Below are 23,569 nucleotides of genomic sequence, written 5' to 3' on the forward strand. Positions count from 1 at the left end.
CTGAAATGAGTTTACGGACTTATAGAGTTAAAAACGTAACTCTCCTGTGTTTTTCAATCGTGACAGTGATTGTGTGTAATGGGCCACACATTTGCTACCGTTATATAATTTAAAACAAAGCTCAAAAACAAATGTCAGTATGACAAGTTGGCTGCCGAGTGGCTGTGGATGATTTACAGTGCAAGTTGATGTTTAGTCTTCTATCCCAGGGTTGTTTCATTTGTTCCTGTTAACTTATTAATGAGTAAAACTAACCAACTAAACTTAAGATGGGAATGGTAGAAGAAAACGTGACTGGGTGCACAGATAATCTGGCGAACAGTCTTATTCGAGTCTCCAATCTTGTATTTATTTATAGAGAAAGTGTCAGGGTACTGACCTTGAGTTACAAACGATGAGTGCGATAAAGTATATTCGCAAAGACACATGAGGTTAACAATGATGTTATGGAATCCAGCGTGATATCCATCAACAGGTGAGACTGATGAATACAAAAAATCCATCCTGGAGAATAACAATTCTCCCGCACGCAGGCAATGGGGACTGAAAATGTGCTTGTGAAAATGTAAAAAATTGCAATAAGGTAGTTATTAATATATGGATGATACAAACTGATTAGTTACAAATTACAATGCAGGTGAGAATCTCAAGTAAGACAGATTGCCCAGCTGCGCACAGAGCCACATTGTATACGACCATCCCCACCGAAAATGTAATCGGATATAATGATTCACAATTTGCTGTAAGTTATAAACATTAATTTTAACAAGTACAAACCGATTGGTCCACAACAGAGACAGCTTTCTTTAGAGCCGCACAGTGTTCGACTAAAAAGTTTCTGTTTGGTGTTTTAACATCTTAACGCCAGAAAGGGTAAAACCTATTCTTATATTTTGATGCTGGCAAGGGGGGGTCCCATGATGTAGCTGCTCACCCTGAGCTCTCAATGTCCTGATAGTGGCATTGTCTTGGTGCTGTTTGCCTTTTGGCGTCCTCTAGTCTAACACCGTTTGAGATGAGGCTTTAAAAAAAGCTTTCTCTGGTGTGGTCCATTCAGTTTCAAAAACAATGCATATACCATCAGAGCATGTCTTTTTGTTTGCATGTTCGCCACGGGTACATGTGGTTAATGTAGACATGATTTCTTGCAGGTTTCTGTTTGGTGTTGTAACATTTCAACACAACTGTTTTATTGCCAGACAGGGTCAAACTTATTCTTATAGATTGGTAGAGCAGCCAGAACCAGCAATAACAAGTGCCCAAGCTCTGTGGACCTAATTAATTCACGAGTGATTATACACGCGGGAGGAACCACGTGTACCCAGAGAACGCCCACGCAGGCGAGGATGGTAACAACTCTATCTCCGTATAGACTGAATACAAATGGAGATACATCCTTTTGTGGCATTGAATACCCTGGCAAGCCAGGAGATGGCAACCTCGCAGCCCCAGTGGGTTGGGCGAGTTCACGTAATTGTGCGATCCACCAACAGGCGTGCCCGCCAAAAAGCCACAAGAACTGCCGAAGTCAAATACTGTGCAGGGGTTAAACAACCACCTGAGCCAACATGGCACAGGGATGGCCTTATTCAACAGTAGATTTGCAACAGAGCATTCTTATTTGCGTGTCTTGCCACAGGTACGTGTGATTAATTGCAGACTTGATGCCTTGCAAAAGGTGTCTATTTGGTGTTTAAAATTATGTTTTATTGCCAGGGTAAAACCTATTATTTTGTCAGATTTACAACATTATGTAAATTACTCAGTTATGTTGATGTCTAACATAGTCAATGCAATAGATATTTTTTATATATATTTTTTTTAGATTCAATTTTAATTTTACCAGGTAAGGCCCACTGAGCTACATAGCTCTTTTTCAGAAGTGACCTGGCCACAAATGACAACTCACCGAACTTGGCTTATCACGTGGAAATTTATAGCAGCCAAATCCTCAAAACGCACGTTTCTAAACGTGGAGGGAAAAACCGGAGGACCCTGAGAAAAATCCACACGACCACGGGGCAGAACATGCAAAACAATTTGCTTTAATAAGGAACGGTATTCAATAAAATCGAGCACCGCTTACGAAACTCCATTTTGACGTAACGATGGTAACGCACAATGGCCCCGCGAAGACCGTCCTGCCCCAGTTGCCTCACCTGTGTCCCGGTGCAGGTAGTCCTTGGAACCCGCGCAGGCGTTGAAGTACTTCTGTAGCGAGTCCACCTGGCGGCACAGGATGTCTCGGAACGTTTCCAGCTCCAACAACTTCTCCCTGAGGCTGCGCCCCTTCTGCAGCGAAAAGAGACACAGCCACCGCTTGCCTTTTGCGTCGAGATGCCACGTGGTCGAGGCCGTGCAAAGGCAAGCGGGCTTCTGGGCGGGACTTGTCATCAGCGGTTGAGACCATCGGCCCGAGCGGTAGGCAAAGGAGGAAAACACACGCCTGGAAATACGTTCTTTACGTAGACGGAGCGATGAAATTAGCGCGGGTAGAGGTGTTGAATAGATGGCTACTTCGCAGGACTAGAACAGTTGGCGACGACTTTTGGAGGGCCTTTATCCAATAGTGAGATTTTGTGCCAGTGAAATCAAAAGCAATTATCCATTTAAATAATTAGTTACAATACTTTGTCACTCTAAAAGAATAAAAGCAGAAGTATTGCAGAGAATACACTGCAAGCATGTTTCGTTGGAAGCAATGAGCGACATTGTACCACACCTAAAGGGGGCATTGTGGGCTCCTGCTAACCAGAAAAAACAACTGTTAAATCAAAATAACCCATATTTAGAAAAAAGTTTAGTATTGAACCAAGACTAATATCTGATAAGAGTGGGTGTTTGAAGAATAAACATCTGGCGGTTCACCAGCATTGGTTTAAGCAGGCCTAACTATGCTGATTAGGCACCGAATGTTGAAACCAGTACAGTAAGTGTTATTTTCTAATTGTTTATGCCTCAAAAGTATAGAAAATGGCTATTATTCCCCACAAACTTTGCTTTTGTGATCAGGACTTTATGTAAAGGAATAACACAAATGCGCACGTTTTCTCATTGAAAATAGGTACATTTATAAATATCACTGTCCTGGTCACAAACGCAAAGTTTGTGGGGAATAAGCCATTTTCTGTACTCTTGAGGCATAAGCAATTGGGAAATAACACTTACTACCCAGGAACAAAAAACATAAAACATTTTGTCACAGCGTCTGATTGATAGGACGCAATAAGACAACTATTCTCATGTATGTTTGTATGTAGAGGGGCATGGAAATGAGGCGTACGAATTGTCTGCTCAATGTTGCAGAGTTGGTTTCCCAAGTGTAGGACAAGGGGAGGTCATGGGCAAGGCATGAGCAGCTGATTAATCAGTAACCCGCACTGAATGCTGGCATAGAAAACAAAACCTATGATTGTTGAAATATTCAGCCAGATTTTAATCTTCACATAAATGTTGTTCCCTTTTGATACAATCTACATTTTTATGGTTATGCACGAGTATGCATGGAAACATTTATAGAAATGTCCCGGATATCATGCCGAGCCACTCGACTTTGTTTGAAAGGGTAAAGGTGCTGCCACGCAACTGCTTGCTCACGTGACTATAGCCGACGCTAGATGGAGCTCTGTGGAGCCCCCTCGAGAGGGTATTTGGCCTACTCTTCCACTCTGGCCAGATGTGAACAAGTGGGAGTACCCACTCTACCCCACAGCATGCATCCCACTGATCGACCAACTGTGTGTGCTGTACCCTTTTACACCACTGGGTAGAAAGCAGGGGAAGGTGGGTGGGAAGAATTTTAAAACGTGTCCCATTGTTTCAACTGTGTCGCTGGGAGATTCAATCAAACTGGCGATCCTTGAATTGCAGATCCAGTGTGCTAATTGCACCAAGGCAGTGGCTTTCTTTCCTTATGCAATGCATCCATAAATACTTAATTTGCATGAACAAAAAAAATAAATACTGAAATACAGACCATGGAATTGGTAAATTCTGCACTTAATATACTCTCTGAACTTAACCCAAACGTTTGTTTGAACGACCGCCAGCAACTTTGTAGATATCAATCCATTTAAGAGCCCACGGGTGGCACCTTTAAGGAAGAGGTTGAGGTGGCCGAGAAGCTGCTCGTAGCAGAAGTGACCGACAGCATGGAGCCATGGCGGCGCAGATTTGCTTCAGATCCATAGCCAGACTCCGCCTGGAACACAACAACATGCCCACCAAACACATGGAAGTTATCACTTTCCATCACACACAGCTCCCGAACGTTCAGTCAAAAAGTCATCATCACAGCTGAGTAAGTGGTGCCACCCCACAGCATCAGATCTATGGACTTCGAGCCCGAGTCCCATCAGAAAGTTCTCAGAGGCATCTCATCTTACCTGGCATTCTATATCAGTCTGCTTCCAGTGTCAAAAAGTTCCTTAAAAGTTTAGTAGTCGAAGCTATATGATCTGGTCACTAAAACACCTCCGTACTTTAATCGCAACAATAATTTCCATTGGGAACACTGGTGTCTGCATGTTTATTTTCTTTAAAAATATTACAGCAATGAACATCACTGAAACGCAACAGTAATGTATCCCTCTTGCAATTGGCCAACCAATTAACTTTATTTAGAACAAGCACAGGGTCCACTGAGATAAACAAATCTCTTCTGCTAATGAATCCTGGAGTTAATACAAGGGGTGAAATTGGGTTATATATTTAGCACAGCAACCAACACAATGCTGACAAAACAAAACGAGGTGAGCATTGAGTACAGTGAGAGGCTTTTACTACAATTACTTCATGTTGAGCCAACGAGCCAACACAAAGATAGGTTCGTCCACGGGGCGCCGCGGTGGCGAGAAGTTAACTACCTCGCTTGGTGCACAGGAGGTCGTGGGTTCGATCCCAACCCTCATGCTATATATATTTGGGGTTTGCATGTTCTCCCTGCGATTTTTCTCCGGGTCCTCCAGTTCTTTCCCTCCATATTTAGCAACATGCGTTTTGAGACTTTGGCTGCTATAAATTTCCACAAGAAAGCCACTTCGTTGAGCTATCATTTGTGGCCAGGTCACTTCTTAAAAAGAGCTATATAGCTCAGTGGGCCTTATTTAGTAAAATTTCAATTGTTTAGTAACATTCCTGAGGTCGTGTGCATGTGTGAGGTCGTGCTCGTGTGTGTACGAGGTCGTGAGTGTGTGTATTTATGAGGACATGCGCGTGTGTACGAGGTCGTGTGCGTGCATATACGAGGTTCATGTGCGTGCGTGTATGAACAAGTGGCACTAACCAGCACAAGGTGGGGGGAGGAGGTGAACAGGGGGAGTTGTATCTGTGCGAGTGCTGCTTCTGTCATAGCGGATGGGTGGGAAGGGTTTTGCTCATGTTTCTGTAGGTGGCACTAAGGTGGTGCCAAGACAAATATTAATATTACCTAAAAATGTCTTATTTTTCCCAACTTATGCCAAACATGCCAATGGAATTTAGCCATGACGGGAAGAATCCATTTGTAAATATCACAGAGAAGCGTATCTCGTCTGTCCGAAAAATGGCATATATTTTTTTAAGTTCTGCAAAAAATTTTCAAGTCACTTTTTATCTTTACACAGCAGGCGGTGTGCTCTCCCCACACGGCTATGAGATTCAGATTGTCGCATGGCAGTCAACCATTTATATATATTTTTTCATTCTCAGAAATGGAATTTAGTCAAATTAAGCGCAAACTCAAATCAATCTATTACGAGGGGAGTTTTTGTTTTTGTGCAGTTATTCGTAACCGAGCTGAGACCATCAACCCGCTATGGTTGAGATCGGGCTTTATAGCCATGGGCAGTTTCCCAACGTGGAACTCTCTGCCAAAATCTCAGTCGTGCCGGCTCAACGCTCTGGCATCTGAACCACCTGCCCACCTGGAATAATTATCTTGAAGTGGTGCAACAGCAGGTAGGCAAGTGACTTCAGAGTTTCAAAACACTGAGGTGGCACCGCTGAGATATCGAGGCTCGAATCCGGGTGGCCAACTATGATGGCGCCAAGGTTCTCAAGCCCTGTGAGAGTTGACAGTGTCAGCCTAGTCCAGGAGTCGGCAACCAAAATAACAAGAAGAGCCATTTCTTTCCAATTCGGTACAAAATTCAGTATTTCAAGAGCCGCAATGCATCTGAGTACATACTGTACATACGTACATATCGTCAAGAAGCAGCCCGTAAAGAGCCGCATGCGGCTCCGGAGCCGTAGGTTGCCGACCCCTGGCCTAGTCATAACCGGCTGTACAAAAGTGTGTCAGAGTTAAGTCTTATGAGATTCGGTTCTGCACTCAATTTGCATAGGTTCCAGCTGTGACAATAAAAAAGAACAATTCTCTTCTGCAAGGACAAAGATAAAACGGTAATTTTCTCTCCCAATACGGCTAACAGATAACCGTCCCATTACTTTGTCACCAAATCAGAAGACCAAGAACTGGGATTGCTGCAATATTATCATTTTGAAGTATTGAAGGAATATTACACGAGCAACCTAATCACTGACGATATTTAAAAAATCTAATTATATGATTATCGTGGATCTTATAGCGTAGGATATATTGTAGTATCGCCAAATCACAGCAAACTGAATAATGACACATTGCATTAGTTCATAATCTCCAACACAGCCCAGCATAAATGGCTGAATATACAATTCTTACATTCTTTTCTATGGCACATAATACATACTGGCACGTTAGCCTTTGCCAACAATGCGGCAACCTTCCTTACTTCAAGCATAACTTTAAATAATTACGAGCATTGTTGTAGATTATATAAATAATACAATAAGCACCGTCTCCTTCACTTTTAATCCATCTCTCCACGTAAAAAACATGTCTCCTTCATATTAAAAAGTGCATAATTTCAGCAGCATTCTTTCAAGATGAGCAAACTCTATGTTTTAAAACAGTGTCTCATCAGCAGTCAGGGTTGCTTCAATCAATGCAAGTGGACTGCCGATTTTCAAGGGCAAGGACCCTCGCCTTAAAATATGGGGTTCCAGTACTTCAAGCAGCTTTGATCACCATAGAGCTCACGTCATGGTGGAGATTTGTAAGAGACAGGACACTTCCAATGTTAGTGAATCTCATTAGCAAATGAGAAGTCATCTGTGCTTGGTAAAGCACCCACTACTCCACTTTCTGAATATATAATCCTCTAACTTTCACGGGTATACATTGCCTCAAACCCTTCCACCAGCTCCCAAACAAAAATTCCTGCATTAACTATAAGATTGGCCTCACTGACATCAAGATCCTCCATGGACTTGCCCGTACCCAACTCTGTATGCATGTTGAAATTATTTTGCGCCGTATGTAGCCAACCATGCACACTCTCTTCTCTGCCTGGTCTACTCCCCAACACATGTTCTCCGCTTGCGTAATTCAAGCAACCGCCTAAAACTCTCAGAGTTTTAAGCGGTGTTGGGGAGTAGACCTCAGAGTTTTAAACACGGGCTCCTGCCCGTGTTTTGTCTGTAATTACGGTACCTTCCCCCAGTAATCTGTGCTGCAAACTCCCTGCCCTTGCTCAAGCCTGGGCTCAAGACCTTCCTTTTTCTCTTCTGCTGTCAGTGGTAGCAACTGAGGGCATGACCGGTTTGTTTTTTTATTCCCCTTGCTCCATGCACCCTGTACCAGTCCTGTTCCGTTGTAATGTGCACCGATGCCCACTTTATTGAGGGCGATATTGGCACGTAAAATAAAAAGGTTGGCCAATTGACTGATGCATCTAATATAGAAATGCATGTGTATATATATGTTAGCTATGGTTCCCTGTGATACAAATGAATGGCTTTTATACATCCTTTTGAAATGCAGCTGCATATCGTTGTCATATGAACCCCGAATGTTTTCTTGATCCAGCTTAAGATATCCTATAAAATAAGAGCGTCCAAAACGTCATAGTGGGTGCCAATGATCTCTCAGTGGCTCATCGGCTTGAAGCAATTTGTATTCCATGAGAGGCGACAAGCCTCTCTAGCGACCAATTTTAAAAACCGATTGATGTTATTGGCCATCTCCTGTTACAAGGAGAGCAGTGGTGGGGGTAAGTTAACGGACACTAATGGCCTAATTCACAATAATGTGCATCATGTTCAGTGGGTTGCTCAGGAAGGTCAAGTCAACGTTTCGAGTCAGCATAACCAGGATTTACAGTTTCCGGTTCATATTCTCAACATCAAAGTTGCCTCATTTCCCCAATGTTTGTCTCACTTTTCCGTATCCCTCTTCAAATACTCGATCTCCCTATCCTCTCTGTGGCCTTGTGACGAATGTGCCCTCATTGGTCAAGATTCCAGTCAAGATCGGTGGAGGTAGGAGGGAGGTAAAAACCAAGTATAACCAGTGATCCAAATTTAGTTTCTTTTGTGTTAGACCGTGTAATTATAATGCAAAGTTTCAACTATAACCGTCTGTCACCCGACAGAACCAAGTTGTCACGTGGACAAATATGTCAACGGATTTGGTTTTTCTGCAAACCAGAGAAATGTTGAAAAGCAAGAGAAATTGACAATTCTTTTCCAGCAATGGGTATACTGTAGTTGAAAATTGGAATTATAACTTAACGATGATCTAACTCAGCAGAAACTCAATCTGAATCTTAATATTGGTAGTGAAAGCCTACATATAAAAATCAAGTTTTACCATTGTCTTCAAGACTCTATACATTCATAACCATTTTTATGTCTACATTTTATATCATTGTGCTCTTGTGTTTATTAAGTGATTGTAAGAGGCTGTGGCACCACTGCCTGCAGTGCTGCAACGTAATTACATAGTCTGGAGTCAGCCCAGACAAAGCAGCCCAGCTACGTTATGCGAAACAATCCGATGGGACCAAGGCCAGTCAGGTTTTGCTGTCACAGGTCCGCTTCCCAAGTCACAAGAACAAACAAACCTGGATAAGTCACATTACGATATCAGCTCACCTACTACTAGTCACAGAAACATGACACGGACATCCAAGAAATACTGGGCCTACAGCCATATCTTACATATAAACTATAATTTTACATGACGTAAGACTATAACATTATATGAATTTGCATTTAACTAGGAACCCATATCGTAAAGAGGGGATCATAGTCTTTAAGATCAGTTCACTAGCATCGATTCAAGCAAGCCTGACAGCTTGAGATACTGTATGTCGAAACAGGTCCAGAGTTTGCTCGTCTTGAACCAACGCTGCTGAAATTATGCATCCCAGAAGGCCATGCAGCTTATGGGTTCTACAAGAAATAATTTTATATTTTTGACGTGGAAACAAATTGTGTGGAGATGTATTGTCTTCTTATTGATTCTGTTAAAGCACCAAACAAGTTACCCCAAGGTTAACTGTCCTGATAAACGCATATTTTAAAAAGGAATACATGCATAAAAGGACTCCTACAAAAGCCAATGACACACTTCACACCGATTGGTGGAACTTTCAAAGTGTCATTGTGCTGTACACATATATAAATTAAAGTAACTGATTGGCTGTGCCGACTGCTGGGATTAGATATATAGTACACCGAGATGGAATTACAAGGCCGTACAGTGACAATCTTCACAGATAATACTGGTTTAAGAAATGCTTATAAACATCTTTAAGCTTCTAAATATCTCATTTGAGCTTCATGGTCGCCCAACCCAAACAATACCCAGAGACATCATCCATCTCATTCAGTCTTGTACCGACTAATCTTTATTAATGCAAAGAGTGCCTTAAATATTGTAAACAAATGGCTACTTATTGATTGACAACATTAGCAACAACAAGAGAAACAATAGGAATACATTTCCGTGAGATTATAAAAATGCCTGCAATGCACACGAATGAATAACTCAGCAATTTAGCTGCATGCACTCTGCAAGGAAACCACTTGCAAATGCTACTCGAACAAAATATGCAAATATCCCAGAAACTAAAATTGAACGCGCCAAAACATTACAAAATGCACAAGCGGCTTTACCTTTCGGCATGTCCAGCAGCCAAGGCACGCCATGCTAATACTTGCACCACCGCTTGCCAGTGCTGCAGAAGATGGTGCTCGGGGCTCCAACCCCCACCTCCCCCCGCGAGATAAATACTTAATGTCTTAAGGGTGTGTGGGGTGCGCCTGCATTTGCGACTGCAGGCAGGCGAACTGGATCGGTGGCTCCTACTGATCTCAGCACAATTCCGCCCGGAAAAGCCTCAAGGCCCTGCAGCAGGATCCTCGGCCGTTCAATAAGCAGGTGTGGCTGCATTGCAGTGAGCAGCAGGGATACTTAACCCATTCATTGTGCTCTAAAATATCTCAAAGTGCAGCGTCTGTCTGTTACGCGGTGCCATCCTGACACGCGTTTGCATTTGTAAGCTGGGTTGAGAGAGATCTCTTGTGTAAGGGAGACAAATAATAAGATGCATAAGATACGACTATTTCATTTTCCACTTCCAAATGTTCAGCAATGTTTACATGTGAACTTACAACTGTGAGCAAAGCCACGATCACTGCAAAACAACTGCATCTTCCCAATTTTAGATTCCATCGACTTAAAACCATTTAAATGAACCGTTGTGTCTTTGACATTTTAGGAGCGGCCACGATCCATTCATTGCAATATGAAGGCCTCTCCAAGTCATCGCCATCACTCATGGCCTCGGCATGTAACAATATATCGAGATCCTGCACACGAGCCAATCCCATTGCTCCCACTCCACGGTGGTCATCCTCTGGGATGTTTACCCTCCGTTGGCTGCCACTGCATCGGGCGCTTCAACCCATCATGCCCTTCGACTCAAGGGTCATGGCAACGCCCATTTACGTTATTAACAATCGATGTCTCTAATTTGCATGTGTTCTCTGATCTGTGTGTGTTCCTCTTCCATATATTTCGTGGCACTTTTCGTACCGCTCACATTTATTCCATGTGCTTCGTATGTCCCCTGTTTTTGATCCATGTCATAGCGGGTCCTATGCAGTGATTTTAAACTTTATTTTATAGGCACACCGCTTTGTTGCGTTCATTACCGACTTCAGTTATCCAAAACTACTCCGCCGGTGTCATACAACCTCGGCCTCGTATATAAACCAGTCGGAAGTATCTTAACGATCGGCATATTCACAAATGAGTCAGTTTGTACTGGGTTAACGTTTCCGTCTCTATAGCCACCGATTAACGTGACAGCATTCATTCATGTAGATTATTGTGTACGTACATTGAAATGCAAACATAATTTCTGAAAATGTTATGAAATAGAGAGATATGAACATGCATATATTGCTTGATGAAGGCCTCCGTTATGCATGGTAGTAAATGGAGGGGGTGTTTTGTGATATTTCACACAACTGTGGGTTGATGAAGAGAAGGGGGCATGGATCTGAAAATGACCATCATCGAATGTGAAAAGTAATTCCTTTAGATACATGAGCCATGACCATGAATGACTGTATATTTCCATATTCTATGGTTCTTTCGGTAATGTCACGTAGATAAAAAAAAAGTGATTTGAAGAAATGAAGTGTCTATTTCCACTGGGAAAAAAATGTATTTCAAATAACTAACATTTTAATTAGTGGGTATTTTTCATCATCTCACTACCACGTGGCTGAAAGTGGCATGTTATAGCGAACTGCCTTGGGAAAAGAAGTAACAGGAATGTTGATGCCCAACAGCTCCATGGCACATCATACATTCCGAGACAGTGGTTAATGAAGCAATTTACACAGTCATTGGATGGTTAAACACGTAGGAGGCTTTTGCGACCAAGATCATCCATAAGAGGTTTTTTGGGTTATATCGCGTAAATAAATGTGACGTTAAAACCCGCCACCACCCGACACGGCCAACTCGTACAGCAGCTTTGACGGCTAAATGTCACAAACTGCATACCATTCACCTGCCAAAAGCAATGAAATCTAAATTACTTCTGGCTCCATGAATAAATACAAACACCGAAGGACCGATCATTAGGCTCAGATTACAAGAAACACCGATGCGCAATGATTCCTCCATGCAGTACAGCTAAGAATGAGTGCTATTTTTACGGAGAGGTTACGTCTCATTGTTTTCATCATTTCCCAAATTACACGTAATGTTTATAAAAAAAAAATCTAATAAACCTAGAGTAATGATAACAACAAGATAGTAATCATCATTCACAAACATGTTATTTAAGAGGCAGATGCAAGCCCGTTGAGACAAAAAGTAGTCTTTATAAAATGGAATCTATAGAAAAGTGGACTCAATTCATTATGCTGTAAAGAAAAAAATATCATTGCAAAACAATTGTTCGAGCTGCAGTGCCTTACTGAAAATGTGCAATGGGCACAGTGTAAATAACAGACTTAAACCAAGGATGCATCAATGAGCACTTGCACTAATTTAAAATAAGCAACAGTTTACAGTCAACACAAATTATTGTGCCGTAGGCATGTAAGTGTGGCTAAAGCTACAGGATTAAGGCGATTTGTCTGTTACAAAACCTCCATTCAAACTATGTTGTTTTAATGAAACATCTTCAAACATAATAAATCTGTGCAGACAAATAGTACAGTGAAACTGTTACCCATATTAATGCCGGAAGTGCTCTTGGCAGTATCATTCATCCGCGGTTTATTCGCAGAAAGTACTGTAATCAGTTTGGCTGTGGATAAATGCAGTTAATAATTCTATCTGTTGCTAAACACGAATAAAATGTACGTGTGGATAACGGGATTCTCCACTGATCAAATTCAGGAGTGCAGATAACAGGAAGAACAGAAACTTAAGTGATATGTGAGGCATTTAACTGTATATATTTAAAGTATAATGCATTGTGCAGAAATCATGCAGAAGCAGCAGACTTTGAGGTCCAAATAACAGCGAAATCCCTTTCATCAAGAACCCTATTACCTGCAATTCCTCTTGTCCGGGTTCCAGGGTGGGCTCCGGCCAATGAGCATTAGCAGCAAATAGACAGTTTAACACGTCGGCTTTCGTGACCAATATTATCCATGAGAGGTTCTTTGGGTTAGATCACGTAAAGAAAATGTGTCGTTAAAACCACCACCACCAGAAACGGCCAATTAGTAAGGTATGTCATGTAAACAAAACATGACAATTCGTTACTAGTTCAGTGTTACTAGTTCAGTGTTGGAAAGTAAACCCACAACATTTACAATTCGAGTACGATGTTTCGCCGGCAATTACAACCAGCCTCATCAGGCAACCGCCAGAAATGAAGTATAAAACACAATGCATGCTGGCAATAGCTTCCTAAGATCCACCATTTTATACATGAGATGAGCCGTGTGAGTAATCAATTGCTGGTTCACCATTTCCTGCTGATGGCCAGAGTGGAAATGTTAATGCTAAAGTGTGGCTTTTCAATGGGGGGGAAAAGAAAAGAACTCCCTAAGGTGTCAACAAGCGTGCACACCTCCGGGGGAGTTCTACACCGCACGAGTGATGCAGCCACGGCAAACAATGCACTTCTCATTAATGGGCTCGATGCAAGCTCAGCCAGAGAATATCATAATTGGCTACGATTACAGAGAGCAGCTTATAAAAAAAAAAGTAGGAAACGCGATTTTCCGGTAATGATATATTTTTTTACAGATAAGGCGGGAGCCAAATCGTGTTATCCCAGACTTTCCACAGACACACAGTTCAGGATCAGTGCTCATTATGATATTTACAGTGGTATAAATACATTCCCAATGGTGAGTATAAATTGTGTGCATTGTGTGCAAGCCCATGATTACACCAAAGTACACTTTAAAGTATAGGCATTTAAATATTGTGACGTAATATTGTGTGTTGTGGCCCTTGTGTGATTTTGCCCATTTATTCACATTTTATGACCGCAAAAAAATGGACGATAATGTTCTTGTTAGCCAGTTCTTTCAAAGAATAAAGCCAACAGGAGAAGGTCATGTTGTCATGTGACACAGATAATTGTGGATAATCTTTTTTTTTTATTTAACATAACATGAAAATTGCTCTTCTATACAACAATGACCCACCTCTGTCCCTTCTAGTCTCAGAGAGTAAGTTCTACTGGAATGCTACCAAATACTCGGTGTACCGAGCAGTAGGTCTCCGATAGAGATGAGAAGGATGCCTCACACTTTGCATTGTATGCACGATGCAATCATTGCACCAAAATCCAGGATAACTCTAAGCTGAAGGATGGAAAATGTAATACAGCCGAATATTAATGTTGCAATTGTTTTTTTTTTTTACTGCCAAGCAATGCGTCTGCAATACCTTGGTGACCCATAGATAACAGGAAGCATTACATGTCCCATGGCCTCCAAGGCTATCATTCACAAACTGCAGGGGGGCTGATAAAAAAGAATCCTACATTATATCAGCATGAGATACCAATGTAATGAACAAACTGTCATGTTGACAATTTCAAACTGGCTTCACAAATCACATATAGTCCGGCCAAGCAGCTCAGAAGGTTGTGATTTCAAACCCAAGTCACTGTGACTTTTTGAAATGTTTCAGGAACATGAGACGTCTGTTGCACACAATACAGGTTGGGTTTTTTACATTTTGTGCAGATTAAAATCAACCTCTTCTCATCTCCACACATTTATTTCAGTTTCCTTCCAGACAACTAAATAACAAAACAATCATCTCACCATTACTCACAGAATGCTCTTAAAAATCGGAATCCTCTGCTAAGCTTTCCTGGGTATACATTTCCTCTATTATTCCTTAACACAGTAACACACCCCAAATAAAAGCAAACCATAAATAAACATCTATGAATTACCGTTATAGATATGCAAAAAAATATTTCCAGGCCATAACAAATGTTTAATAACGCCTTAATTTGTTTGGATGGAGCTGCACAAATGACCTCGGCGAGATGAGTCGTGCAGCAAAATGAGCACCGGCACTACAGATTGTGATTTCTCAGCGTGAGACGCAGCAGCGCTTTACAGAATACCCGCCACAGCCGCTCCTTTTAGAGAACGCTGCGCATTCGAACCCAACCCTGACAATGCCTGTATATTTGGACGTCGCATGTCTCTCTCCCCGCGTGGATTTTTCTCTGTGTTCTCTGGCTTTTCCCTCCACATTAAGAATCAACATCCATTTAGAGTATGTCTGCCAAATATTTTCATATATTAAGCCACTTCGTTGAGCTGTCATTTGTGGCCAGGTGGCTTCTGAAAAAGAGCTATATCGCTCAGTGGGCCCTACCTGGTGAAATAACAAAAAGTTTAGTTTAAAATGCGATTGATGCTGGGCCTCTTCGGCCAAATCAGGTCATCAGGAATGCCGGCCACACTCCGATCCCCCCACATAACCAGGCTCTTGGACAGTGTTGACATCTGCCATTCCCGACTAAAAACCTATCCATTTAAAAAAAAAATCCTCATTATTTACATTCCTCTTTGGCTGTCGTGCTGCGACCCGGTTCTTTCTTTAATGTCTTTCTTCTTTTCAGTCATGGTGCCTTGAGACTGTTTTGTGAAAGGTGTAAATTATTATTATTCCCACAGGACCATCATGATATTTCATGCCATATCCACCTCCCTGTGTGCATGCTGACTCATTCCACTACTGAGTGAGTTGCAGCATCGTTCGTGAGAGCCATTACCTGTTTTGGCACAAATCTGGCAAATTTATTGATCCAATGGAAAGCCTACTATAGAAATATTACATTTACTCTACAATGGGTTATTGAAAATAGAAAATACAAAAAAAAGGCATTCCAAAACAGAAAGCGTACTAAATAACTATTCACAAGCAGAGGCTAAATGCGTTATTCTTCACATAAATTTCTAATCTCAAGATCGACACACATTGCACCGTGTGTGTAAGAAGGGTTGTTTTTCAATGGGTATATGTTGTATGTAATGGGCGATTGCAACCCCCTGCAGCTGCTGGAGGTCACTACATTAAGCAGTGTTGAAACAGAATTGATTTTTCTCAATTGAATCGTGACTGAATTGTGACAATCCATTGATTTGCAGGGAGGATGGGGGGTGAATCATGACACTCCTAATGCTGAGATTCGGGTTATACATCCTACAAATTGCATATTGATCCACACGTTGTCTGCTATATTGTCCCCCTATATCACCACAAGGGATTGTCCCTCTGCATCATCAGCACACTGGGTTTGCGCTCTCAGAGGTCGCCAGTTCATTCTCCTGGCCCTGGTGCAAGGTTCTTAAATCCGCCCTGCCTCTGTCCACCCGGCAGCATAAATTAGCTCCCTCTGGTGGAGGCCCTTCCACCGGCAGTGGTTTGATCAATACATTGCAGGACTGAACCTTTACCTTTTATATCACCATATGTACATTTAATGCGATGTATGAAAGGAGTTGGTTATTCGGTACTATTCAAAATGAGCATTAGGCACAAGCGTCCCGTGTTTGTGGCATGGTTCGCCTACAGAGCCACGGGTGTGCTATTGTGATCAGCTCTGTTGCTACTGGTTGCTGTGGTGCACGCTAATAATCAGTATCGTTGACAGCAGCATCAAACACAATTCATAGAGTTAATTAGGCAGTCATGCCAGCAATGACTTCACAGTGATTGACCGCACATGGTGATTTGAATCCTTGTTCAATGGTGATCTCAAGAAGATAAAATTAATCCACATTATTTAGTAATTGACCGGTAGTTTTTGATATCCTTATTACAGGATTCTTACATTTAGTAAAATCTTATGTCAGACAACAGCTTCCCAACTTTGAGGTCGACACGGGACCAATATGGCGTAAAGATATAAACCCAAGGTTTTAGGTGTGTTTTATAGGAAATGTGACAAAAACATCACCCTACACTAAATAAACAATAGAATTAAAAAAAGGTAACACGCAAACATGTTATCATGATTGAACCAAGCTTCGGTTTTGTGCACATTGCCCTTACATTTTGACAATGTGTTTCATGATAATGTGTTTTGTTTCGTTTCACGAGTCAACAGCATTGAAATTCCATCCCGATGTATGCCGAGTGAAGGCCTGTTTGCAGGTAAGCGAGGGAGCAGGCCCCTTCAGCGAGCATGCCTCACGAGTAATGGGTACTTGAGAGCAAGCCTGCCACCCCGTCTGCACAGTGTGCTGCACCAGAAGATGCTAATTAAACATCAGGCTACAGACACTTAGAACCAAATAGTATCCTTTCACTTTCGTTCTAAGATGCGCAGGCAACAGTTACAGAATAGCTGGGGTAAGAATATAAAATACATCCCCACCCCTCCCACCAAGATGCTGGGTCTCAATACAGGAATCCTTTTTTTAATGATTAGACTTTTTAATAACGGTCCTTCCAATGATTGCTCAATTTGTACCCATCTTCTCGGTTGAAAATTAGACTGTTTGTTTTTCAGTACTTACTTATGATAAGTAAGTGAAAAGTATAAAAATAGAATAGCCACGAAGGTTTCAAAGGTCAGCGTTTGGAGGGTGGCATTTTGTTGCCAAATGCTGTGCTTGGCTCATGATACACAAGCTGAGGAATGATCACCTAATGCAAGTGCATCACAGCTGGCGTCAATCACAAATCAGGATTATTATAAGGTGTTTATTTGTATGTATATACAATTCAAACGGCAAATCTTGGCAAAGCCAACATTAAATGTATTTTCTTACATAGGCTACATGTGTTGTGACCAGCTACACGGCCGACGATATGTGAATGTTCTTCACAATCACTGTCGAGTCCTACCTGTGTCTAGTGGAAGATGTTGTGGTGTCTGCCAAGGAACACTATAATCATCACTGTTGGATCCACAGTTGTAGTTCAAACTATTTCTTGCTTTTGTATTGAATAGCAGAAGCAATACAGTGATGACCCGCACCGATTGGAGCTGTGACAGGCGAACGGGTTGGGTTGTCCAACTGCCTCCGATCTCTTCTCCGTGAGGAGCACAGAAGCAAAGGTCCTTCCTGACGACTGCACCCAGATGCTGCAGATGTTGGGAGGAGACGAGACAGCGCTTCTCTAGATTGTTCAAACTGCCATGCTCCTCCAGGAACCATGAGGCCTGGGTAAGAGTCACTTCCTGGTCCTGGACAAGCCTCGACAAACCTTTTACATGGTGCCATTAAAATCGATGAAGACTTTAAAAAAATATAAAAGAGAATAAGCCAAACTTGTCGGGCATTCAAAAATAGCCGGAAAAGTGATCTAGGTTGCAGCAATCTGCAACCTAGATAAGGAAAATGAAAACAAGATATTGTAAGAACGATTAACCTTTCCTGAAATGCTCGAAACCACTCTGCTTAATGGGCATGGGTGGAGGGAGGAAAAAGCGATGGCGGTGGTGGGGGTCACATAAGAGGGCGACTCTATTAGCAGAGCAGCTTGCAGATTCTGCCACGGAAACAATGCCAGCCCTAAGAAATATCGGCATTAACACGGGCACCGGCGCTGACCAATAAACGCACACTCACGCGCGCGACTTCGGTAACAACATGGTGCATTCGCCAAATATTGTGCGCTGCTGTGTACCTTTCTCATATTGGTCTTCTCTTCTCTTGCTTGAAGAGTTAGTTTGGCAGCAGAGAGTACACGTTGTCCCCAAGATGAGAATGTCGTAGTGTATAAAGTTGATTCTCGAAAGATCGACTGAAATGAATAAAATGACTGGCACATCATAGCGGCTCTCCCGTTGATCTTGTCCTTCACTAACATTGACCCAAATAACCAAATCGCTGTTGTGCCAGGCGCTTGTTTATGTATACATCACGTCGTAGTGTATGATCTGGCCTTTAGTGTATCACAGACATGGGTTATACTCTGGACATTTGGTAAGATAGCTGTTTTCATATTGACGTTATAATGTACTCAAAATTATTTAACAAAACTCAATGGAAAGTTAATTTCTGCTAAGACAAAGAAGCTCAACCATATAACTTTTATATTTAAACTCTGATGACAATCAGAACATTTAGGACTAAAATGTTCATACATTTTGTGATCACAATTTGATAATTAAATATAAACAAGTACAGGAGAGAAATATTTCATGTTTTGTAAAATTCTCCGCGGAGCCATAACCCCCCCTAACACATTCACAATGAGGCATCCATAGACAAACACATTCGCCATGGCCGATACCTCATTGTTAATGCTTTTAAAGCACCAAAGTGCTATATCCACAGTTTCTATGCCATTACATTATGAGCTTAGCATGGCAGGTTTTCGGCTGCCTCAGCAGAATGTCAACACATGAACAAAAGCGCCACCTCTTACCAATGATATGCAAGCATAATTTCGATTTACTACAGAGCCAAATAAAGTAAATGCCAGAGTGCCCAGCTTTAGAAAACAGACCAGATTTATAAAATAACAGTGCTATTCATAAAAGAAAAACATCAAATTCCATAGACCCTGATATTTTTCTTATACAAGTGTAGTAAGTATATGGAGGCTTGACGACAGGATCGGAGGCACACTTATTTATTACACCAACACAGTTATTTACAGGTCACTGGGCTACAGGGATTTCTCGACAGCTAACCCCTCTAACCTATACCAATTCCTCCACTACGGGACTAGGGGAGGCTATCTGTCCCAGCTTGGTTAAGCTGGGATCCCGGCTCCCTGAGTCACCAGACCAGCTTCGTCTGGGCTCTCGGGGCCACGCCACCGGCTTGCCCTGGTCGGCCCTTATAAGGACAGCGAGCCAGGGGAGCTCTGGGGCCTACACTAGCTGGTCTTCCGTCTTCTCTGGTTATAGCTGAGTCCCGACCCCGAGCCCTCGAGCTCATCACCTTTTATAGGACTCGCCCCCGAGGGGGGGCCCGTGGGGGATACACATGCGGACGTCGGTGCTAGCGCCACCCTTGTGTACGGCCGTAACCCCGCCCATTGTGTTTGTTGGCCATCCGTGGCCATGCATAATCACACCTCAACATTCGTAGCCATGCGCAATTACACCTCTACATCACCCCCCCCTGTACAGCTCGCAGCCGTCCCTGGCTGCAAAAAAAAAAATCAGAATAAAGGTGCATCCCTCACAAAAACCCCGTGTGTGTGCCTCGCGTAATTTTTAACAAGAACAAGAACAACGAGAGGAAGAGAGAGAGAGAGAGAAAAAAATAACCCGACGCACCCCCCCCGGATAACACCCCAAAACCAACATATATATACACTCCGGACGTCACCTTTCCCATCGTCCGCAAGGCCCCCCAACGGCCGACCTCACAACACCCCTCCCCTTTTGTCCGCAAGGCCCCCCAACGGCCGACCTCACAAAAGTCTGCGCGTTTTGGCGCGCGTTCTCGCGGCGGGTCCGTCACAAGGGTCCGTCCCGGCACGCTCAGTGACGGTTGTTGACGGTCCGGGTGCAAGAGGGTCAGGCTCCGCTGCCGAGTGACCCCCGACCCCTCCGGGAGGGGTTGGTGGGCGTGGGCCCGTCACTCCTGTTTCACCTGGGGGCGGAACAGTTGGCGTCAGGTTAGGCGAGTGCAGCGACGACGGGGAGTCGGCGACACCCTCACACGTTTGGCCATGCGTGTGTGTGTGTGAACCCCGGGGCGGCGTGACGAATGGTTTTAACCTTGAGGGGTGCACATACCACCGGCGCCTCCCCCATTTGACGCGAACACATTGCGGCCGCAAAACCTGCACGACCTCCACTGGCCCCCGCCACGGCCGTACCAATTTCGACGAGGTTGCCAGCGGCACCTGAGGACAGTGCAACCACGCCCTGTCCCCTGGTACCCATTTGACCACCTGCACCCGCCCCAACCGAAGCCTCTCGTTCGCCTTCTGGCGGAGTTCAGAATTTTGCACGGCCGCTTCCCGCGCCTCAGACAATTGAGCGATGTTAAATTTAACGTGTTCGGACAACTTAGACTTCGCCTGGAGCGCCGAGAGCTTCAGCTGGGTCGCCACAGGAGGGTTAACTTCGCGCCCATACATTAAAAAGAAAGGGGAAAATCCGGTGGCCGCATGGGGAGCCATTCTGTAGGCCTGCAACACACCGGCTATGCGGAGGTCCCAATCCGTCTGGGATACCGACACCTGCTGGGACAGCATGGACGTGATGGTCCGATGCAGCCGTTCCACCATCCCGTCAGTTTGTGGGTGATACGGAGAGGTCCGAACCTTCTCCGTACCCAAGAGGTCGCACACCTCACGTAGGAGTTTACCAGAAAAATTCCTACCCTGGTCAGTAAGCAGCCGTTCCGGAGCACCCTTGTCGAGGACATAGCCCTGGACAAAGGCCTCCGCGATGGCTGCTGCCGATTGGTTCGCCAGGGGCCAGGCCATAGGCCATCTCGTGAAGTATTCAACCCCCGTTAGTAAATACCTATTGCCCCTGGGTGTAGCGGGAAATGGGCCAAGTATGTCCAGAGCGACGAGCTCGTTAACCCTGGAAACTTTTATGGACTGCAGCGGAGGGTTGGATCCCCTAGCAGGTGGCTTCCTCTGCGCGCATTGCGTGCACGACCCCAAGAGGTCCCCCACGTCCTTTTCCATGCCCGGCCAGAAGAAATCTAGCTGGAGCGTGGCAAAGGTCTTATGAACCCCCAAGTGCAGAAGCCGCTCATGAACAGCCCATACCACCTTACCCCTTAAAGCAGCAGGCACCACGAGCCGCTGGCGCCGGGTTTTACCATTCCAGTGCATCAAAAGTCCCTGGAACAACCCCCACGAGTCAACGTTTTCCACCCCCTGGCCAATCCCCCCGGCGCGACGGCGCAGAGCGAGGAGGGAGGTGTCCTCCATTTGGAGGCGACCCCATTCCGCGACTGACAACCCCAGCAACGAATCCCTCCCTTCTTGCTCGATAGGACCCGAAACCGAAGGTGCATCGGCAGCGGCCACGAGGACCGAATCGGTGGTGACGTTCGGAGACCTACAACGCCCCGAACCCAAGAGGCACGCGCACTCCGAAGTGGGTGGCAATCGCGACAGGGCGTCAGCGTTCGTGTGGCGGAGACCCTTACGATATGTGGTGACAAAGTCATAGTCTTGGAGAATCTCCAACCATCGAGACAACTGGCCCGATGGTTGTTGAACCCGCAGGGCGTATTGTAGGGCCGCATGATCTGTACGGACGGTGAACCGCCGACCGTACAGATACGGGCGGTACTGCTGAATGAAATAAACAATCGCCAATAATTCCCGACGGGTAACGCAGTACCGCTGTTCGGCTGGAGACAGTACCCGACTACCGTAAGCCACCACATGCTCTACGCCCCCAATGAGCTGGGACAGCACGCCCCCGATGCCCGTGTTACTTGCATCTGTATCGAGCAAGAAGGGTTGTGAAAAATCCGGGTAATTCAACGGCGGCGCCCCCACCAAAGCATTCCGGAGGGCGTGAAAAGAAGCCTCCTCCTCCGGCCCCCAATGAAACCTGACTCCCTTGGACGTCAAGGCATGCAAAGGTTTCGCAATCGTAGCGAAGTCAGCCACAAATCGCCGATAATACGACGCGAACCCAATGAAACTCCTGACCTCTCCCACAGAGGTGGGAGTCGGCCAGGAGCTGACGCATTCCGTTTTGGCGGGATCAGTGGATATCCCCGAGCGCCCAACAATGTGACCCAAATATCGCACCGATTCGCGGAGTAAATGGCACTTCTGTGGTTTAAATTTCAAATTGGCAGCCCGCATTTTGAGAAAAACAGCACGCAACCTCTGGAGGTGTTCCTCGAAGGATTTGCTAAAGACGATGACATCGTCTAAGTAAATCAAACACGAATCCCATTGCAACCCTGCCAAGACCAATTCCATTAACCGCTGAAAAGTTGCCGGCGCAGAATGTAAACCCATCGGCAAGCGGTTAAATTGGAAGAGACCCTGCGGTGTCCGAAAAGCAGTCTTAGGTTTTGATTCGTCATCCAGAGGAAACTGCCAGAATCCAGATAGCAAATCGAGGGTGGAAAAGAATCGCGCCCCCGCCAAGGCATCGAGCGACTCATCCATTCGAGGAAGCGGGTACGCATCTGCCACAGAGATTTTGTTCAGACGCCGAAAGTCGACACAAAACCGCAGTGATCCGTCGTGTTTTTTCACCAAAACGATCGGCGCGCCCCACGGGCTATTGGAAGGGGAAATGATATCGGCGGCTAGCATGTCATCAACAGCCGATTTGACATGATCCTTTTCGGCGGGACTCAACCGAAAGGGATTTTGGCGGATTGGCGCGCTGTCACCCGTGTCAATATGGTGTCGCAGCAATTTAGTACAACCAATATCAAATTTGTGTTGACTAAAAACGTCAGCAAATTCGCTCAGAAGAACTCGCAGCTGCGCGCGCTGCGAGTCGGACAGGTCCACTGAACCCGCGCAAAGCGCATCCAGCCAACCGTCATCACAGTCCGAATGCGGTCGCGACGGAGGATCGGTGGATACCTGACCCACGAGTGGTTCCTCATAGGGTACCGGCGTTGCGTGTGCAAGCACGGTCCCTTGAGGAACCACGGCCGTTCGCGATCCCACATTAAGGACTGCAATGAAGGGGTCCCCATCCCCCCTCACCATGGTCTGAGCCGCGAGCAAATCTGGTCCATTTACCCCGGCCCGAGATGGTCCCAACAAGACCCCCCGATCCGCAACCCCTTCATTAAACGGCCGACGCAATCTAAGAGGGACGAGCATCTG

General features: G+C 44.5%; 1 protein-coding gene across 1 annotated transcript in view; it reads right to left on the reverse strand.

Moving 5' to 3' along the window:
* The window catches only part of LOC133346425 (ceramide transfer protein-like), a 113,860-nt gene that overhangs the window by 59,385 nt on the left and 30,906 nt on the right, over positions 1–23,569 (reverse strand). The window contains 3 exon segments of the mRNA XM_061557985.1: positions 2,160–2,292; positions 4,094–4,201; positions 18,458–18,574. Coding sequence (XP_061413969.1) covers positions 2,160–2,292; positions 4,094–4,201; positions 18,458–18,574 — 358 coding nt within the window.

This window comes from Lethenteron reissneri, chromosome 24 (genome assembly GCF_015708825.2).
Source record: "Lethenteron reissneri isolate LAM-NWPU_2019-01 chromosome 24, ASM1570882v1, whole genome shotgun sequence".
NCBI classification, from domain to species: domain Eukaryota; kingdom Metazoa; phylum Chordata; class Hyperoartia; order Petromyzontiformes; family Petromyzontidae; genus Lethenteron; species Lethenteron reissneri.